The sequence below is a fragment of the Microcebus murinus genome, chromosome 17 (assembly GCF_040939455.1).
Source record: "Microcebus murinus isolate Inina chromosome 17, M.murinus_Inina_mat1.0, whole genome shotgun sequence".
In the NCBI taxonomy this organism is placed as follows: Eukaryota; Metazoa; Chordata; class Mammalia; order Primates; family Cheirogaleidae; genus Microcebus; species Microcebus murinus.
In genome coordinates this window covers 59,390,413-59,405,573 of record NC_134120.1, presented here as the reverse complement: position 1 = coordinate 59,405,573, position 15,161 = coordinate 59,390,413, and the positions used below count along the sequence as shown (strand labels likewise).

Below are 15,161 nucleotides of genomic sequence, written 5' to 3'. Positions count from 1 at the left end.
TTGTAAGCATGTAATTCAGTAGTGTTAAGTACATTCACACTGCTGTGCAACCGATCTCAAAGGTACAACTGTGAAAAGGCCTACATTAAACACTAAGAGAAAGGAAAGAGCGGGGTTCAATGACACATGCCTGTGGTCCCAGCTGTCAGGAGGCTAAGGCAGGAGAATCACTTGAGCCCAGGTGTGCAAGGCTGTAGTGTGACTGCACCTGTGAGCAGCCACTGGCACTCCAGCCTGGGCAATATAGTGAGATCCCATCTCTAAAAAAACAAAGAAAGAAAAAGAAAAAAGGGACTCCCAATTATAGACTTAGAACTGTTGAAGGAAGAAAAAGAATCTGTTTTAAGAGAGTAGCTGCATTTGTAACATCCGAAAGTAGTAAAGGTAAGGCTGTAACCAATAACCTGCATAAAAGGAGCTCTCAGAGCCAAAGACCATGCCACAGGGTCAGAATGCAGCCTCGGTGATTTCAGAAGCCAGGCTCAGAAGGGCTACTCTAATTTCATCAATAAAAAAGCCTTTGGAGCCGGGCGTGGTGGCTCACGCCTGTAATCCTAGCTCTCTGGGAGGCTGAGGCGGGCGGATTGCTCGAGGTCAGGAGTTCGAAACCAGCCTGAACAAGAGCGAGACCCCGTCTCTACTATAAACAGAAAGAAATTAATTGGCCAACTAATATATATATATAAAAAATTAGCCGGGCATGGTGGCGCATGCCTGTAGTCCCAGCTACTTGGGAGGCTGAGGCAGCAGGATTGCTTGAGCCAGGAGATTGAGGTTGCTGTGAGCTAGGCTGACGCCATGGCACTCACTCTAGCCTAGGCAACAAAGCGAGACTCTGTCTCAAAAAAAAAAAAAAAAAAAAAAAAAGCCTTTGGGCCGGGCGTGGTGGCTCACGCCTGTAATCCTAGCACTCTGGGAGGCGAGGCGGGTGGATTGCTCAAGGTCAGGAGTTCAAAACCAGCCTGAACGAGACCCCATCTCTACCATAAAAATAGAAAGAAATTAATTGGCCAACTAATATATATAATATAAAAATCAGCCGGGCATGGTGGCTCGTGCCTGTAGTCCCAGCTACTTGGGAGGCTGAGGCAGGAGGATCGCTTGAGCCCAGGAATTTGAGGTTGCTGTGAGCTAGGCTGACACCAGAGCACTCTAGCTTGGGCAACAGAGTGAGACTCTGCCTCAAAAAAAAAGAAAAAAAGATGCTATAGATGAATATTTGATACTCTAATATTAAATGTAAAACACACTACACAACTGTATATACAGTTTAAAACTAAATTTTTTTGGAATAGCAATAATACCTATACTTAGTTTACAAACCAGAAAGTATTAAAAGGTATACAGTTGCAGTTCTCTCTGACCTATCCTCCACCTTCCCATTCCCCCTTTCCCACATGTTAATACAATGGTCTTGGTTTAGGTTCACTTCCAAAACATTTTTATGCATCTGAAAACAAGTACAAATTCTTTTCTCTACTTTACAAAAAAAGTCAACATGCTTTACATACTGTTCTCAACTGGCTTATTTCACTTAACATCATCTTGAAAATTTTCCATATCGGTACACTAAGGACTGAGTGCATTTTTTCATAGATTTAGTGTTTCATTATTGGACTACACTGTAATTTATCTAGCTGGTTTTCTTTTTTAAATCTAGGCTGGCTCTAATGTTCTGCTGTTGCAAATAATGCTGCAATAGATAATTCTGCACAGGTCACCTTCATGTGTGACGTCTGTAAGAGAGAACACCTGTAAGTGGCATTGCTGGGTCAAAGGGCAAACGCATTTGTAATTTTGGTGAATAGTGTGAAGTTGTCCTCTATGAGAATGAGTGCAATACAGTGCCATGGTGTGTGTGTGTCGGGGGTTAGGGGGGTAAAATAAAAATAGAATCTTATTTGTCTGACTATGCACTGGAAGAATCTGGAAGGATACTGACAAAGATTTTTGTCTTTTTTAAAGACAGGATCTTGCTAGATTGTCCAGGCTGCTCTTGAACTCCTGGCTTCAAGTGATACTCCTGCCGTGGCCTCCCCAAAGTGCTGAGAACCACTGTGCCTGGCAGATATCAGTAGTAGTGATTTTCTGGGTAGTCAAATAATAGAAGTTTGACAATTCCATTGTAAAAAAATTACATTTTTTGGCTTGCTTTTATTTCCTAATTATTTATTCAGAAAAGGTATGGGAAATTGTACCATATAAAGAACAGGTCTGGGCATGGGGACTCACGCCTGTAATCCAATCCTGAGAAGAATAAACAGGGCTTGGCAGCAGTGGAGTTTTGTGGGATCCAGAGTCAAAAGGACCTGTGTTCTCTTCTGGGCTCCACCACTCCCTTGCCAAGGTCCTTGGACAAATTACTTAAACACTCTAAGTCTCAATTTCCACTCTTATAAATAAGGACCAACAGCTATCCTGGAGGGCTGTTGTGGAGGATTAAATGAAATGAAAAGAAATGTCCTCAGCATATGCCTGGTATAGGGCAAGCCCCTGTACGAGACTCTGCAAGAGGGTTCTTTTATATTGGCTTAAGGATCCATAAGGCCCCTTCTAAATGCCAAATTCCATGATGCCTTATTGGTGTTCTGCAGACTTTGAGCCTATGCATAGAGGTCCCAAGAGCAAATCCAGACATGGCAAATAATTAGTCACAGCCTATTCACAAATGCCCCTTGTCATGGAGACTAAAATCTGGCCCAAAATGTATTATTCATTCAGAAAACTGCCCATATGTATCTGAAGCAGTTGATTCCAGTAGTGTAATCATAACTCCTTTTCCCTCTGTGAGTGCTCTTTGGTTGACAACACCTTTTCAATCTATTTAACCTGTGTGGCAAGCAGGAGTCACTGTTCCCATTTCAAAGAAAAGGAAACTGAGGTCTAGGGGGCAAATCTTGCTCAAGATCATGTGCATAACAAACAGCAGAGCTGGGACTAAAGTCTGAGTATGGTTTATGCTACAGTTTTTTCCAAATTAAAAAAGTTTGATCAGCAAAGAATTGAGAAATGGGTAAACGATAGAGAGTTTTCAAAAAAATCAAATAGATGTAACTACTTCTCACTCACCTTAATTCTGGCAGATTTCTGACACTAGTAGCTATATCTGATGCTTCTGGACAAAGTTTCTCCACCAGCTCCAAAGGACCAAAGAAAGATTTATTTTGGCCAATAAAACTCTTCTTAACTAAAAGAGGAAACAGAAGTGTTACTCATAAGAACAGGTTGCAAAACTTCTTCAGGGTCCCAGTCTTTCTCCCAAAAGCCAAATGAAAGCTGCAGAGCTCCAGTACTTAATTCTTTTGATTTAGCCTTGGAGACTGGGAGAGGCTAAGTAACACATTAGCTCTCCCTCCCTCTGACAATAGAGTTTCTCTGATATACCTACTATGCTCTTTCTCCAAGTAGTTACTGCCCATCCAATAAAATAGGTGCCTCATATGATCATCTGGGAAATTCTTCCCTTTCCTTTCTCCTGATGGCAAGATCAATGCTTGATTTTTTGCAAATCATCACTATCATTTGTCACCTGAACTGCTGTAATAACCCACTGATCCTAGTATTGTTACTTCCCTGCCCTTTGCAATCTGCTCTACACATAGCTAGAAGTTCTTTTAAAAATGCAAGATGGGTCACATTTCTCTTTTATTTAAAATCCTGCAAATACACTTAAAATAAAATCCAACTCCTCACCATGACCTTTAAGGGCCTACATAAGCCTACTCCCATGACCTCATCTCTTCCCATTTTCTCTCTCAGCACACCTCAGTTACCTGGTCTTCCTCAAGCCAAGGCTGGTCTCACTCAGGACCTCCGCCCTTTGCATCTGCTTGTTTTTAAGCTAAATGTTCTTGCCCCAAATTTCTGCATAGCTGGCTTCTTCTTCTCCTTTGGGTCTTGGCTCACATTTCACCTTCTCATTAAGATCTTCCCCTCCCACCCTGGCTGAAAGTTTCCTTCTTTGATTCTTTGTCATTTAACTCATTTTGCTTCCTTGAATTCGCAGTATTTTGTAATTATGTTTCTGCCTTTATTGTCCGTCTGCTTTGTCCTCTAGAACTGCATTGTCCAAGGCAGTCACTAGCCACATGTGCTATTGAGCACTTGAAATGTGGCTAGTGCAACTCAGGAACCGAATTGAGATGTGCTGTAAGTGTAAAACACACAGTGGATTCTTAAGTCTTAGATGAAAAAGAATGTAAAATATCTGATTAATAAGGCTTTTAAATATAGATTATGTATCAAATGATTATATTTTGGATACATTGGGTTCAATAAAATATATTTAAATTAATCTTTAAGTTTTAAAGTAAATTAGTGTTTTAACTAATTAGTAAATTAAAGTAAATTAGTGTTTAAATTGTTTTTTTTTTTAACGTGGCTACTAAAAATTAAAAATTGCCTATGTATCTTTCGCGACATTTCTTTAGGACTGCACTGCTCTAGAATGTCGCTTCTTGACGGCAGGGACCGGTCTGTTCTGTACACTGCTGTTACCCCAGCACCCAGAACAAATTTTGGCACTGATGAATAAATGCTGAGCCAACACCTAGCCCAAACTTCACTCTCCCGAACGTCCCCTCAGGCTCACCTTTCAGCCCATGTTTGAGGCAGTGCTCCATCACTACAAAGAACTGCTGCAAGGGGGCATGGTCTGCATCCAGGCTGCGGCCCAGGCTCAGGGCCGACTGGAGCAAGACCTTGATGCTGAGTTTCATCATGTGCATCAGGTTGGTACGCTCCTCCATCATCTGGCACTTGGAAGCTGTGGGGCAAAAGTAGGGACAGCTTCGTTAGTGGACTGAGTGTGGTCCGGGGCGGAGAGGTCGGACGTCGGGCGATGGCAGGAAGACGGGCCAGGCAGGGGACCAAACGGAGGGGTCTGTTCAGGGCGCGGACGTGCTGGCGGGCGAACAGCTGGGACTCGCAGTCCACCGGTCCTTGATGCCTGGAGGCCGCAGTCCCGCCTGGATGGCTTGGTCCTTGGGGCAGAAGAGAAGCCCTCGACTTCCTACTCAAGGCCTCTCCCAGGCCGCTCCGCGCGTTGCTACGGCGACGGCTCTACCAAGACTCACCACGATTGGCCTCTCCCACAACCCTATTCCACTTTCAACCAATGGAAGGGCGCAAATATCAGGAAGCACTGCTCCAAGCTGGAAGGCGTGCCGGGAGAGCGTTCCTCCCCCCAGGATTCCGATTGGACAAGTACAGCTCGCGGCCACGCCCACGGAGGTCGAGGTCGTGGACGCCATTTCGCGTTCTCTGCCCGAGGCAGGGCGGGAGCTCTCCTGCTGGGCCTGGGCATTTGTTTTGTCTCGCGCTGGCAGCCGAGGGCCAGCGGGAAGGCATCTGCCCCTCGGCTCCAGACTTTCATTCTTGTTGTTGCCAGCCTTTCGTCCACGGATAGTGGGCAATTCCAATTTTTACACGCTTTGTCTGTAGGTAAAACCGACAACCGAATGAGCTCAGCTACAGCTCCATTAATCTTGTTGCTATGTATTGAGAGTGAAAAAGTCTTGTCTGTAGTCCTTATTGGATATCTGTGACAAGTTCCTGGCAAGAGTTCTCTCAAACCCAGTAAGCTGGCATCCTAGAAATTTAAAAAAGAATTTATACCCCAAACTCGGTCTGGCAGGAAAACTACCGCCCCTGGGGAGCCGGGCTTTCCTGGGCTGCGCCCCCTTTCTGCCCGCCTCGGTTCGGTCTTTCAAAGATCTGCGGCCCCACTGGGGCGGAAGGCCATATTGTTTCAGTTTGCAGCTCTCTCCTACTATTTCTTCTGCGAACTGCCTGCTCCATCTTTTAACTTTTGTATTGAATTGCTTGCCTTTGTCTTACTGATCTGTATATTCTGGATATTAATCCTTTTTTTTATTTCATGGGCATCAGTATGGATATATAAGTTCAAAGAGCTTATGTATGGCCCGCTGCGGTGGCTCACGCCTGCGCCTGTAATCCTAGCACTCTGGGAGGCCGGCAGGTGGATTGCTCCAGGTTAGGAGTTCAAAACCAGCCTGAGCAAGAGCAAGACCCCGTCTACACTATAAATAGAAATTAATTGGCCAACTAATATATATAGAAAAAATTAGCCGGGCATGGTGGTGCATGCCTGTAGTCCCAGAGGGAGGCTGAGGCAGAAGGATCACTTGACCCCAGGAGTTTGAGGTTGCTGTGAGCTAGGCTGACACCAGGGCACTCACTCTAGCCTGGGCAACAAAGGGAGACTCTGTCTCAAAAAAAAAAAAAAAAAAAGGAGCTTATGTATACATATATACACAGTTTTTTAAAACTATAGTTAAGGCCAGGTGTGGTGGCTCACGCCTGTAATCCTAGCTCTCTGGGAGGCCGAGGCGGGCGGATTGCTCCAGGTCAGGAGTTCGAAGCCAGCCTGAGCAAGAGCGAGACCCCATCTCTACTATAAAATAGAAGGAAATTAATTGGCCAACTAATATATATACAAAAAATTAGCCGGGCATGGTGGCGAATGCCTGTAGTCCCAGCTACTTGGGAGGCTGAGGCAAGAGGATTGCTTGAGCCAGGAGTTTGAGGTTGCTGTGAGCTAGGCTGACGCCACGGCACTCACTCTAGCCTGGGCAACAAAGCGAGACTCTGTCTCAAAAAAAAAAACAAAAAAAAAAAACTATAGTTAAATCTGAAAGAACAATAATATTATGAATAAATTTGTAATAAAGGTCTTAAGTAAATATTGAGACATCCTGGAACTAAAAATTCTAAATTCAGCAAAATCCAAGAAAAGAAAAAACGGTCTAAGCCCAACTCTGTAAAATAATTTAAAGAGGTTTATTCTGAGCCAAATTTGACGGCCATGACCTGGAGCCACACCCAAGAAGCCTTGAACAAGTGGACTTGCTGTGGGTTGGTTACAGTTTGGTTTTATACATTTCAAGGAGGCAGAGATTACAGGTGAAGTCATAAATCAATAAATGGAAGGCATACATTGGTTTGGCCCAAAAGGTGGGCCTTCTTGAAGCCAAGGCTTACAGGTTACAGGTAGGTTTAAAGATATTTGACTTGTAATTGGTTAACCACTTCGGTACCAGTGTCGACTGTAGCCCCGCGTCAACTGTAGTCGACAGCCACAGATGAACGCACACAGTTACTAGCTGACAGCCGTGATATGAATGAAGGTGCACAGCTGAGAGTCAACTTTAGCTGACAGCCGTGATATGACTTTTCTAATTTTTCATTTATCAAAATAAAATTGTGAATATTAAAAAATAACATAATGAAAACATATATGCATATGTTTCCTATTCTGATTTACATTACAAGTAAAGCTGCCTATAAAGTAAAACAAGCTTTCAGTGCTTTAAAGCTTTCCTCATCACACAAGACCAAAACGGATCTGTCATCAATGCACAGCACAGACTATTGTGTGGACTGTGAGTGCCAGCTGGGGGCAAGGTTTTGCTGCTGGTGAGTGCTGTACTGAAGTGGTGAGGCATGTTTGACCTCTCTCCTCATGGCAGACAATTTAGTTTTAGGATATCCCTTTGGCCAGAAGGGGGTCCATTCAGTCAGCTGGTTGTGAGGAAGCCTTAAGATTTCATTTTATTTCATAGTATTTTGGTTGTGGAGAGGGAAAAGTAGGTTAAGAAAAGCATTTGGATGGGAGTGGTATAAATATCTTTAAATTTCAAGAGAATCCTATGTATTACCTTTATAAATATTAAAACTTTAATGAAATGGATGATTCACAAAGGAAATAAAAATTGTAAAACCTCACCAAGGGGGAGAAACCCTGAAGAGACAGACCAATAACCATTGAAACAATTTGTAAAGACTTATCCTTAAAGAAGTCACCATGCCCAGTTCTATAATTTAGTGGTTCTCAAATTGGAATAAATATACACTTCAGTCGTGACAAAGGCTAGGCATGTCCAGGTATTTTTTTTTTTTTTTTGAGACAGAGTCTCGCTTGTTGACCAGGCTAGAGTGAGTGCCGTGGCGTCAGCCTAGCTCACAGCAACCTCAGACTCCTGGGCTCAAGCAATCCTTCTGCCTCAGCCTCCCGAGTAGCTGGGACTACAGGCATGCGCCACCATGCCCAGCTAATTTTCTATCTATATTAGTTGGCCAATTAATTTCTTTCTATTTATAGTAGAGACGGGATCTTGCTCTTGCTCAGGCTGGTTTCGAACTCCTGACCTCGAGCAATCCGCCTGCCTCAGCCTCCCAGAGTGCTAGGATTACAGGCGTGAGCCACCGCGCCCGGCTATGTCCAGATATTTTAAGGAACTCAATTTCCAGATCTTCAAGTCTCACAGGCACTGCTTCTCCTCCTGCTCTGCAGAAGGGCAGTTCACTCCTTACGCCTCTTGCAGTGACCAGGGCTGCAGAAAGTCCCCCACAAATGGAGGCAAAGTGATTAATCAAGTAATCTAATAAAAAACAGGAAGAGTTTCCAGTTTCTCGTTCCTTTATTTTACTTAGTTAAACCTGGTCTTGGGCCGGGCGCTGTGGCTCACGCCTGTAATCCTAGCTCTTGGGAGGCCGAGGCGGGCGGATTGCTCGAGGTCAGGAGTTCAAAACCAGCCTGAGCAAGAGCGAGACCCCGTCTCTACTATAAATAGAAAGAAATTAATTGGCCAACTGATATATATATAAAAAAATTAGCCGGGCATGGTGGCGCATGCCTGTAGTCCCAGCTACTCGGGAGGCTGAGGCAGAAGGATCACTCAAGCCCAGGAGATTGAGGTTGCTGTGAGCTAGGCTGACGCCACGGCACTCACTCTAGCCTGGACAACAAAGTGAGACTCTGTCTCAAAAAAAAAAAAAAAAAAAAAAAAACAAAAAAAAAACCTGGTCTTGGGGGAGAGGGGTTGTGTCTAGCCCTTTGCTAAGTAGAAAGTTAAACATCGCCCCACAAATATAAATATATGTAATTGTTTTCAGCCAGTTCCAATTTGCATTCCTAAGATGTGCCATTAACTTGATGGACATTGTCCATGAATCAAATGAGCCAAAACTGCCAGCTTTAGGTTTATGAAAATGGATTTGAAGTGCCTGCTAAAGTTGTCAAAAAATATTGTATTGGCAAAGGTGTAATAAAATAAGCACTATTTAGATGTCCCCAACCATTTTGAGTATTCTGTGTTAAGCAAGGTGACAAAGAGGAAGAATAAGAAATATAATTATCATTTGATAAGTCTTGGTAAAACTGTTTTTTGGTAACTTCCCAGAAGTTGAGAAATTTCTTTAATATGATTAGGTTGCAAGTCAGATGATGTTCAATTATTTGCTTTGAACAAAAATAAAAGAACACAAAAATAAATTAGATACCAGGCCAGGTGTGGTGGCTCACACCTGTAATCCTAGCACTCTGGGAGGCTGAGGCAGGGGGATTGCTCAAGGTCAGAAGTTCAAAAACCAGCCTGAGCAAGAGCGAGACCCCGTCTCTACTAAAGATAGAAAGAAATTAATTCGCCAACTAAAAATATATAGAAAAAATAAGCCGGGCATGGTGGCGCATGCCTGTAGTCCCAGCTACTTGGGAGGCTGAGGCAGTAGGATCTCGAGCCCAGGAGTTTGAGGTTGCTGTGAGCTACGCTGACTCCACGGCACTCACTCTAGCCTGGGCAACAAAGTGAGACTCTGTCTCAAAAAAAAAACCACAAAAAAACAAAAAAACACATATAAATCTATTACATTAAGATAAGAATCTATACCAGCAGTGGAATGGAAATTCAAATTCAATTTTCAATATTAAATAACTAGCTATTTATTTTTAAGATGGATGGTAGTGATTATTAGTTCATTAAGGTCTTTACATACCATTTGATACACTTCAAAGAACCATGTAAAAGTTTTATTTTAAAATGTCAATATTTATACTAAACTGAATTCTTTTTGAGACAGAGTCTCTTGTATGGGCTAGAGTGCCGTGGTGTCAGCCTAGCTCACAGCAACCTCTAACTCCTGAGCTCAACTGATCCTCCTACCTCAGCTGCCCAAGTAGTTGGGACTACAGGAATGTGCCACCATGCCTGGCTAATTTTTTCTCTCTATATTTTTTAGTTGTCCAATTAATTTCTTTCTATGTATAGTAGAGACAGGGTCTCGCTCTTACTCAGGCTGGTCTTGAACTCCTGATCTCAAGTGATCCTCCCACTTCAGCCTCCCAGAGTACTAGGATTATAGGTGTGAGCCACTGAACCCAGCCTGATTGATTCTTTATAAATTTGATTTTTGGTTTTGAGTAGCCCTTTGGTATCTTGGAAGATCTTATAATACAATATGGTGTTAACCTGTATTGATAGGAAGAAAAACATCTTAAACTTTCCTAATTTTCAAGAATTTTCACTTATCTCAATGGCTAACTTAAGTAGTTTGGCAATGCAAAGGGGAAAAAGTTATCATGCTTCAGTTTGGAAGGAGCTGCACCAGTTATACCTGGAAAATAAAATCTGCCATGGAAGAGAACAGAAAGGCATAATACATACCACTGACCTAATGACAAATATATCTACATAATTTTAAAATAAAGGGATGCCTTCTATGAGCATTCATGTGTAAGACATTGTACTTGGCACATTAATTCTAATACCATGGTTTTGTTACTTAAATCTTAGCAGGCATCACTCTAAAAAGCAGCATGCAGTCCTATGTGCGCATCCTCAGAAAGACACAATAAGTAGCACTGGGGACAGTTTCTGGGAAGGAGGACTTACTAGTTGTTGAATGTTCTTTTGTACGTTTTGATTTTTTAAAAATCATATTCATTTATTACTTTAAAAAAATCCCCCAAAACCAACAGGAGAACACAATCACTGTGGTACCAGACCCACGTGGGCTAACACTGTAAAACAAGTATTGGAAGCATTCGTCAACATTCCACAGCGTTTTCCTTTAACCTGTATCAGGGAAAAAATGTTATCTGGCAAGAGTGCTGTTCACATTGCATCTCTGCTCCTAAACTGCTCCCTCTGAAAACCATCACTGTCTTTACCGCTGTGTAGGCAGATTCATGGGAAAAGAGACAGATGAGCCGGCCCTGGCCCTGGCCGTAGTGGTGGCCATTGTTTTACTCCTACCCGGTTTTTCTGAAGCCTCTGCAGAGCTGCTGCCTGTGGCCCTTTTTTTCCCCACCTCCACTTCCTACTTGATGACTTCAAATCCTGGTGACCTTAGGGCCCAGCCATATAACTCATCTAGCAGTTCCCCAAATTTCGGCCCTTTGTAACCCATTTTTTTTTTGCCAGATTGAATGGCAGTTATTTATTCAGTATTTTCTTTAAATTGACTAATAAAAAAATCTATGTGTTATATATCCTGACATCTTACAGTTATTATTATTTTTTCAGAGATGGGGTCTCCCTCTGTTGCCCAGGCTGGAGTGCAATAGTGTGATCTTAGCCCACTGTAGCCTCAAATTCCTGGATGAAAGCAATCCTCCCACCTCAGCCTCCCCACTACAGGTGTGTGCCACCATGCTCAGCTAATTTTTAAAATTGTTTGTAGAGATAGGGTCTTGCTATATTGCCCAGGCTGGTCTCAAACTGCTGGCCTCACTCAAACCTTCTGCTTTGGCCTCCCAAAATGCTGGGATTATGGGTGTGAGCCACCATGCCCAGCCCTGAAATTCTTAATAATTTTATCTTTAAATTGTTTTTTTTTTTTTTGAGACAGAGTCTCATTCTGTTGCCCAGGCTAGAGTGCTGTGGCATCAGCCTAGCTCACAGCAACCTCAAACTCCTGGGCTCAAGCAATCCTGCCTCAGCCTCCCGAGTAGCTGGGACTACAGACATGCGCCACCATGCCTGGCTAATTTTTTCTGTGTATTTTTAATCTTTTCTATGTTTTTGTAAAGACAGGGTCTCGCTCTTGCTCAGGCTGGTTTCAAACTCCTGACCTTGGGTGATCCGCCCACCTCGGCCTCCCAGAGTGCTAGAATTACCGGTGTGAGCCACCACACCTGGCCTTGAATTTGTTTTGTAAGTGAAATTCTTTGGAAGAAGTGTGTGTGTGGGGGCTCAAGTGTGGGCCCACCTTCCACTGCCTCCCTGGGACAGATCTTCAGCTGCCCTGGGGCTTCTCCCTAACCGCCCTGATCCCCACTTTGCAACTACACCTGGTCCAGAAGGGGTCAGGTGACATTCTGAGGGGTTGTATCCCCAGAATGTCAGGGCAGGGTGGGTACCACAGCACATTAAGCAAGTGGGCAGGGGCCTCTCACCCACCCCATCCCTGCAGGGAAGTTGTAATCCATTATGGCAGTAGGGAGGGAAGGATGATTTCATTTTGCTCCAAGGCCTGAATTTTGCACTGAGCCTCCCAAATTACTTAGCTGGCCCCAGGTAATAGATACATTATCCCTGTTTTATAAAAAGGAAAGCTGGATTAAAAATTTAAGTAACTTCACCAAGTTACTTAGAAGTGGTAGAGCCAGGACTTGAACCAAAATAGTCTGCTTCTTGAGCCCATGCCCTTAAAATAAAGCTAGGTGCAGTGGCTCATGCCTGTACTCCTAGTACTTTGGGAGGCCAAGGTGGGAGAATTGCTTGAGGCCAGGAGTTTGAGACCAGCTTCAGCAAGAATGAAACCCTATTTCTACAAAAAATAGAAAAATTTAGCTGAGTGAGGTGGCTAACGCCTGTAATCCTAGCACTCTTGGGAAGTCAAGCCTGGAAGATTGCTTGAGCTCAGGAGTTAGAGACCAGCCTGAGCAAGAGCTAAAAATACAAAAATTAGCCTGGTGTTGTGGTACACGCCTGTAATCCCAGCTACTTGGGAGGCTGAGGCAGGAGGATCGCGTGAGCCCCCAGGCATCTGAGGTTGCTGTGAGCTAAGCTGACACCAGGGTACTCTAGCCCAGGTGACAGAGTGAGACTCTGTCTCAGAAACAAAAAAAACCCCAAATAGAAAAATTGGCCCAGTGAAAATTTGATGAGGTGTTGAGCACCTGTAGTCCCAGCTATGCCTGCAGACTGAAGCAGAAGTATCACTTGAGCCTGTAAGTTTGAGGTTGCAGTGAGCTATGATGATGCCACTGCACTCTAGTCCAGGCAACAGAGCGAAGACTCTGACATACATACATACACACATAAATTTAAATAAGTAAATAACTCTCTCTCAAAAAAAAAGTCGAATTCAATTTTTAATGCTGATGCCATGGCACTAGACCAGGCTAGTGAGACTCTGTCTCAAAAAAACAAAAACAAAGTTGAGGAATTCAATTTTTAATTGAAGTTTAATTTTGCATTTCAACATCACACGTGGCTAGGGGCTACTGGATTGGATAGCATAGCTCTGAATGTCTGGCTTTAGAGGTCTAAGTCAAAAGTTTACTATCATAAACCATTCAATGTTTTCATTCTTTTCACTGGTATGCTGAACCTGCATTCTAGATTGCAGGGGCTCAAAAGGATTTTAAGAGATCACTGGGTGAGCAAAGAAACCCCGCCTCGGGCGGGAGCGGGAGCGCGCCGGGGAGCCCGCACTCCAACGTGCGGCCGGGCGTCGCGGGACCGGAAGGCAGGAGACCAGCACTGGTTTCGTCTTCAGTATTTCAAAAACTAGTACAGATTTCTTACACCTGAACGTGCGATTTCCTTCATCTAACGTGACTGGGTGGGCAGAGTGCCGCCATCCCGCCCGAGCCGAGGCCCTCACAGGGCAAGCGCCCCCGCGCGGCAGGCTTCCGACGCCGGCTCCCGCCGCGACCTGGGCGGGCCACACGCCTACCTGCGCGCGCCGCGCCGTCCCCGCCGCCGTCCCCGCCGCCCAGCACCGCGGCCGCGCGCAGCGCGCCCCCGCAGCTCGCCGACAGGTTCTCCGTGGCCTTTCGCGCCAGGGTCAGGATGGGTGCTGACCAGCCTTCGGCTGCCGCCCGCGGCCTCCCCACACTCCGCAGCTCGCCCGGCGTCGGCAGCTGGCTCCGGCCCACGATCTCGAACTCTTCTCCAGCCTCGGGCGCCCGCTCCGGCCCGCGCGCAGACGCCCGCCCCGCCGCGCAGCCGTCCTCAGGGGCGGCCATCTTGGCGGTCACGTGGCCGCCGCTCCCTGCGCGGGACTCCTCTCCTCTCCCTCGGCCGCCTTGCCGTCTTTCCCTTAAAAAAAGTTTCGAGGAAGTACAAGTTATGACATAAGATACACATCCCCAAGCAGCCCGGAGGACTTGTTTGCCTGAAAGTTCCTTCTGAACGTTCTTCCAGGACCCCTGTGCACCCTGCAGGGCACTTAACAGGCCCTCCCTGCGCCCCCCAACGGCCCCCAGCTCTGCCCTGTAAGGTCTCTCGGCTGCAGAGAAGAGAGAGAGAGTGGGGCCAAACCAGGTGGCTTTATTATGCACTCCTGGACAAGGTTCTGGGGTCCCAAGAGAATGGGGGCCCAGAAGTCGCCTCCGTTTGAAGGGGGTGCGGCCTTTTATACCGTTTGGGGTGGGCTAGGGACTTTTGGCGGGAAAAGCTGGGAAGACCTTTGGTGGTCACTGAGAAATAGGAGGGGCTGGAGGTATTTGTGGAATCCAGGAGCCAAAACTCTCTTATCATGGTGTGGTAGTTCTCAGCAGGGCAGTCATCCTTGGCAGATCCTTCCTGGGTCTGGTCTCATGAGCCTTTTCTTTTTTGATCTAGGGAAGGGAGGGGGGCCGGCCACCAGCCTAACACACCAGACCCCACCGGGCGCGCACCTTCTTTGTAACACTATTTCCTCTTTTTAGTTTTTATTTCATATTTTATATTTGCCACTTAGTTTTGTGCAGCACTCTTTATAACAAGCCCTAAAAGAGCAATCAAGGAAACTCTGGATAGGTGAGACAGGAAAGTAGGATTTTGTTTTTATTGACACAGTCTCACTCAGTTGCCCAGGCTAGAGTGCCATGGCGTCAGCCTAGCTCACAGCAACCTCAGACTCCTGGGTTCAAGTGATACTTCTGCCTCAGCCTCCCGAGTAGCTGGGACTACAGACATGTGCCACCATGCCCTGCTAATTTTTTCTGTATATTTTTAGTTGGCCAATTAATTTCTTTCCATTTTTAGTAGAGACGGGGTCTCGCCCTTGCTCAAGGTGGTGCTGAACTCCAATGATCCTCAACCTCCACCTCCCAGAATGCTAGGATTACAGGCATGAGCCACCATACCCAACTGGATATTTTTCTTTTTTAATGGAATGACTTATGACAGTTTGGCAGGAAAGAGTAC

The 15,161-nt window shown here is 45.1% G+C and overlaps 1 protein-coding gene across 4 annotated transcripts in view; it reads right to left on the bottom strand.

The window, feature by feature from the left end:
- The window catches only part of RUFY1 (RUN and FYVE domain containing 1), a 56,976-nt gene extending 42,957 nt beyond the window's left edge, over positions 1-14,019 (bottom strand). For all 4 annotated transcript variants that reach the window (XM_012789948.3, XM_075993721.1, XM_075993719.1 and 1 more), the window contains exons 1-3: positions 13,705-14,019; positions 4,592-4,765; positions 3,070-3,187 (exon numbers count right to left, since the gene is read on the bottom strand). In XM_012789948.3, the coding sequence (XP_012645402.3) occupies positions 3,070-3,187; positions 4,592-4,765; positions 13,705-13,996 (584 nt within the window). In that variant the 5' untranslated portion in view covers positions 13,997-14,019. The remainder of the gene's footprint in view (positions 1-3,069; positions 3,188-4,591; positions 4,766-13,704) is intronic.
- Between the last annotated feature and the right edge of the window lie 1,142 nt (positions 14,020-15,161).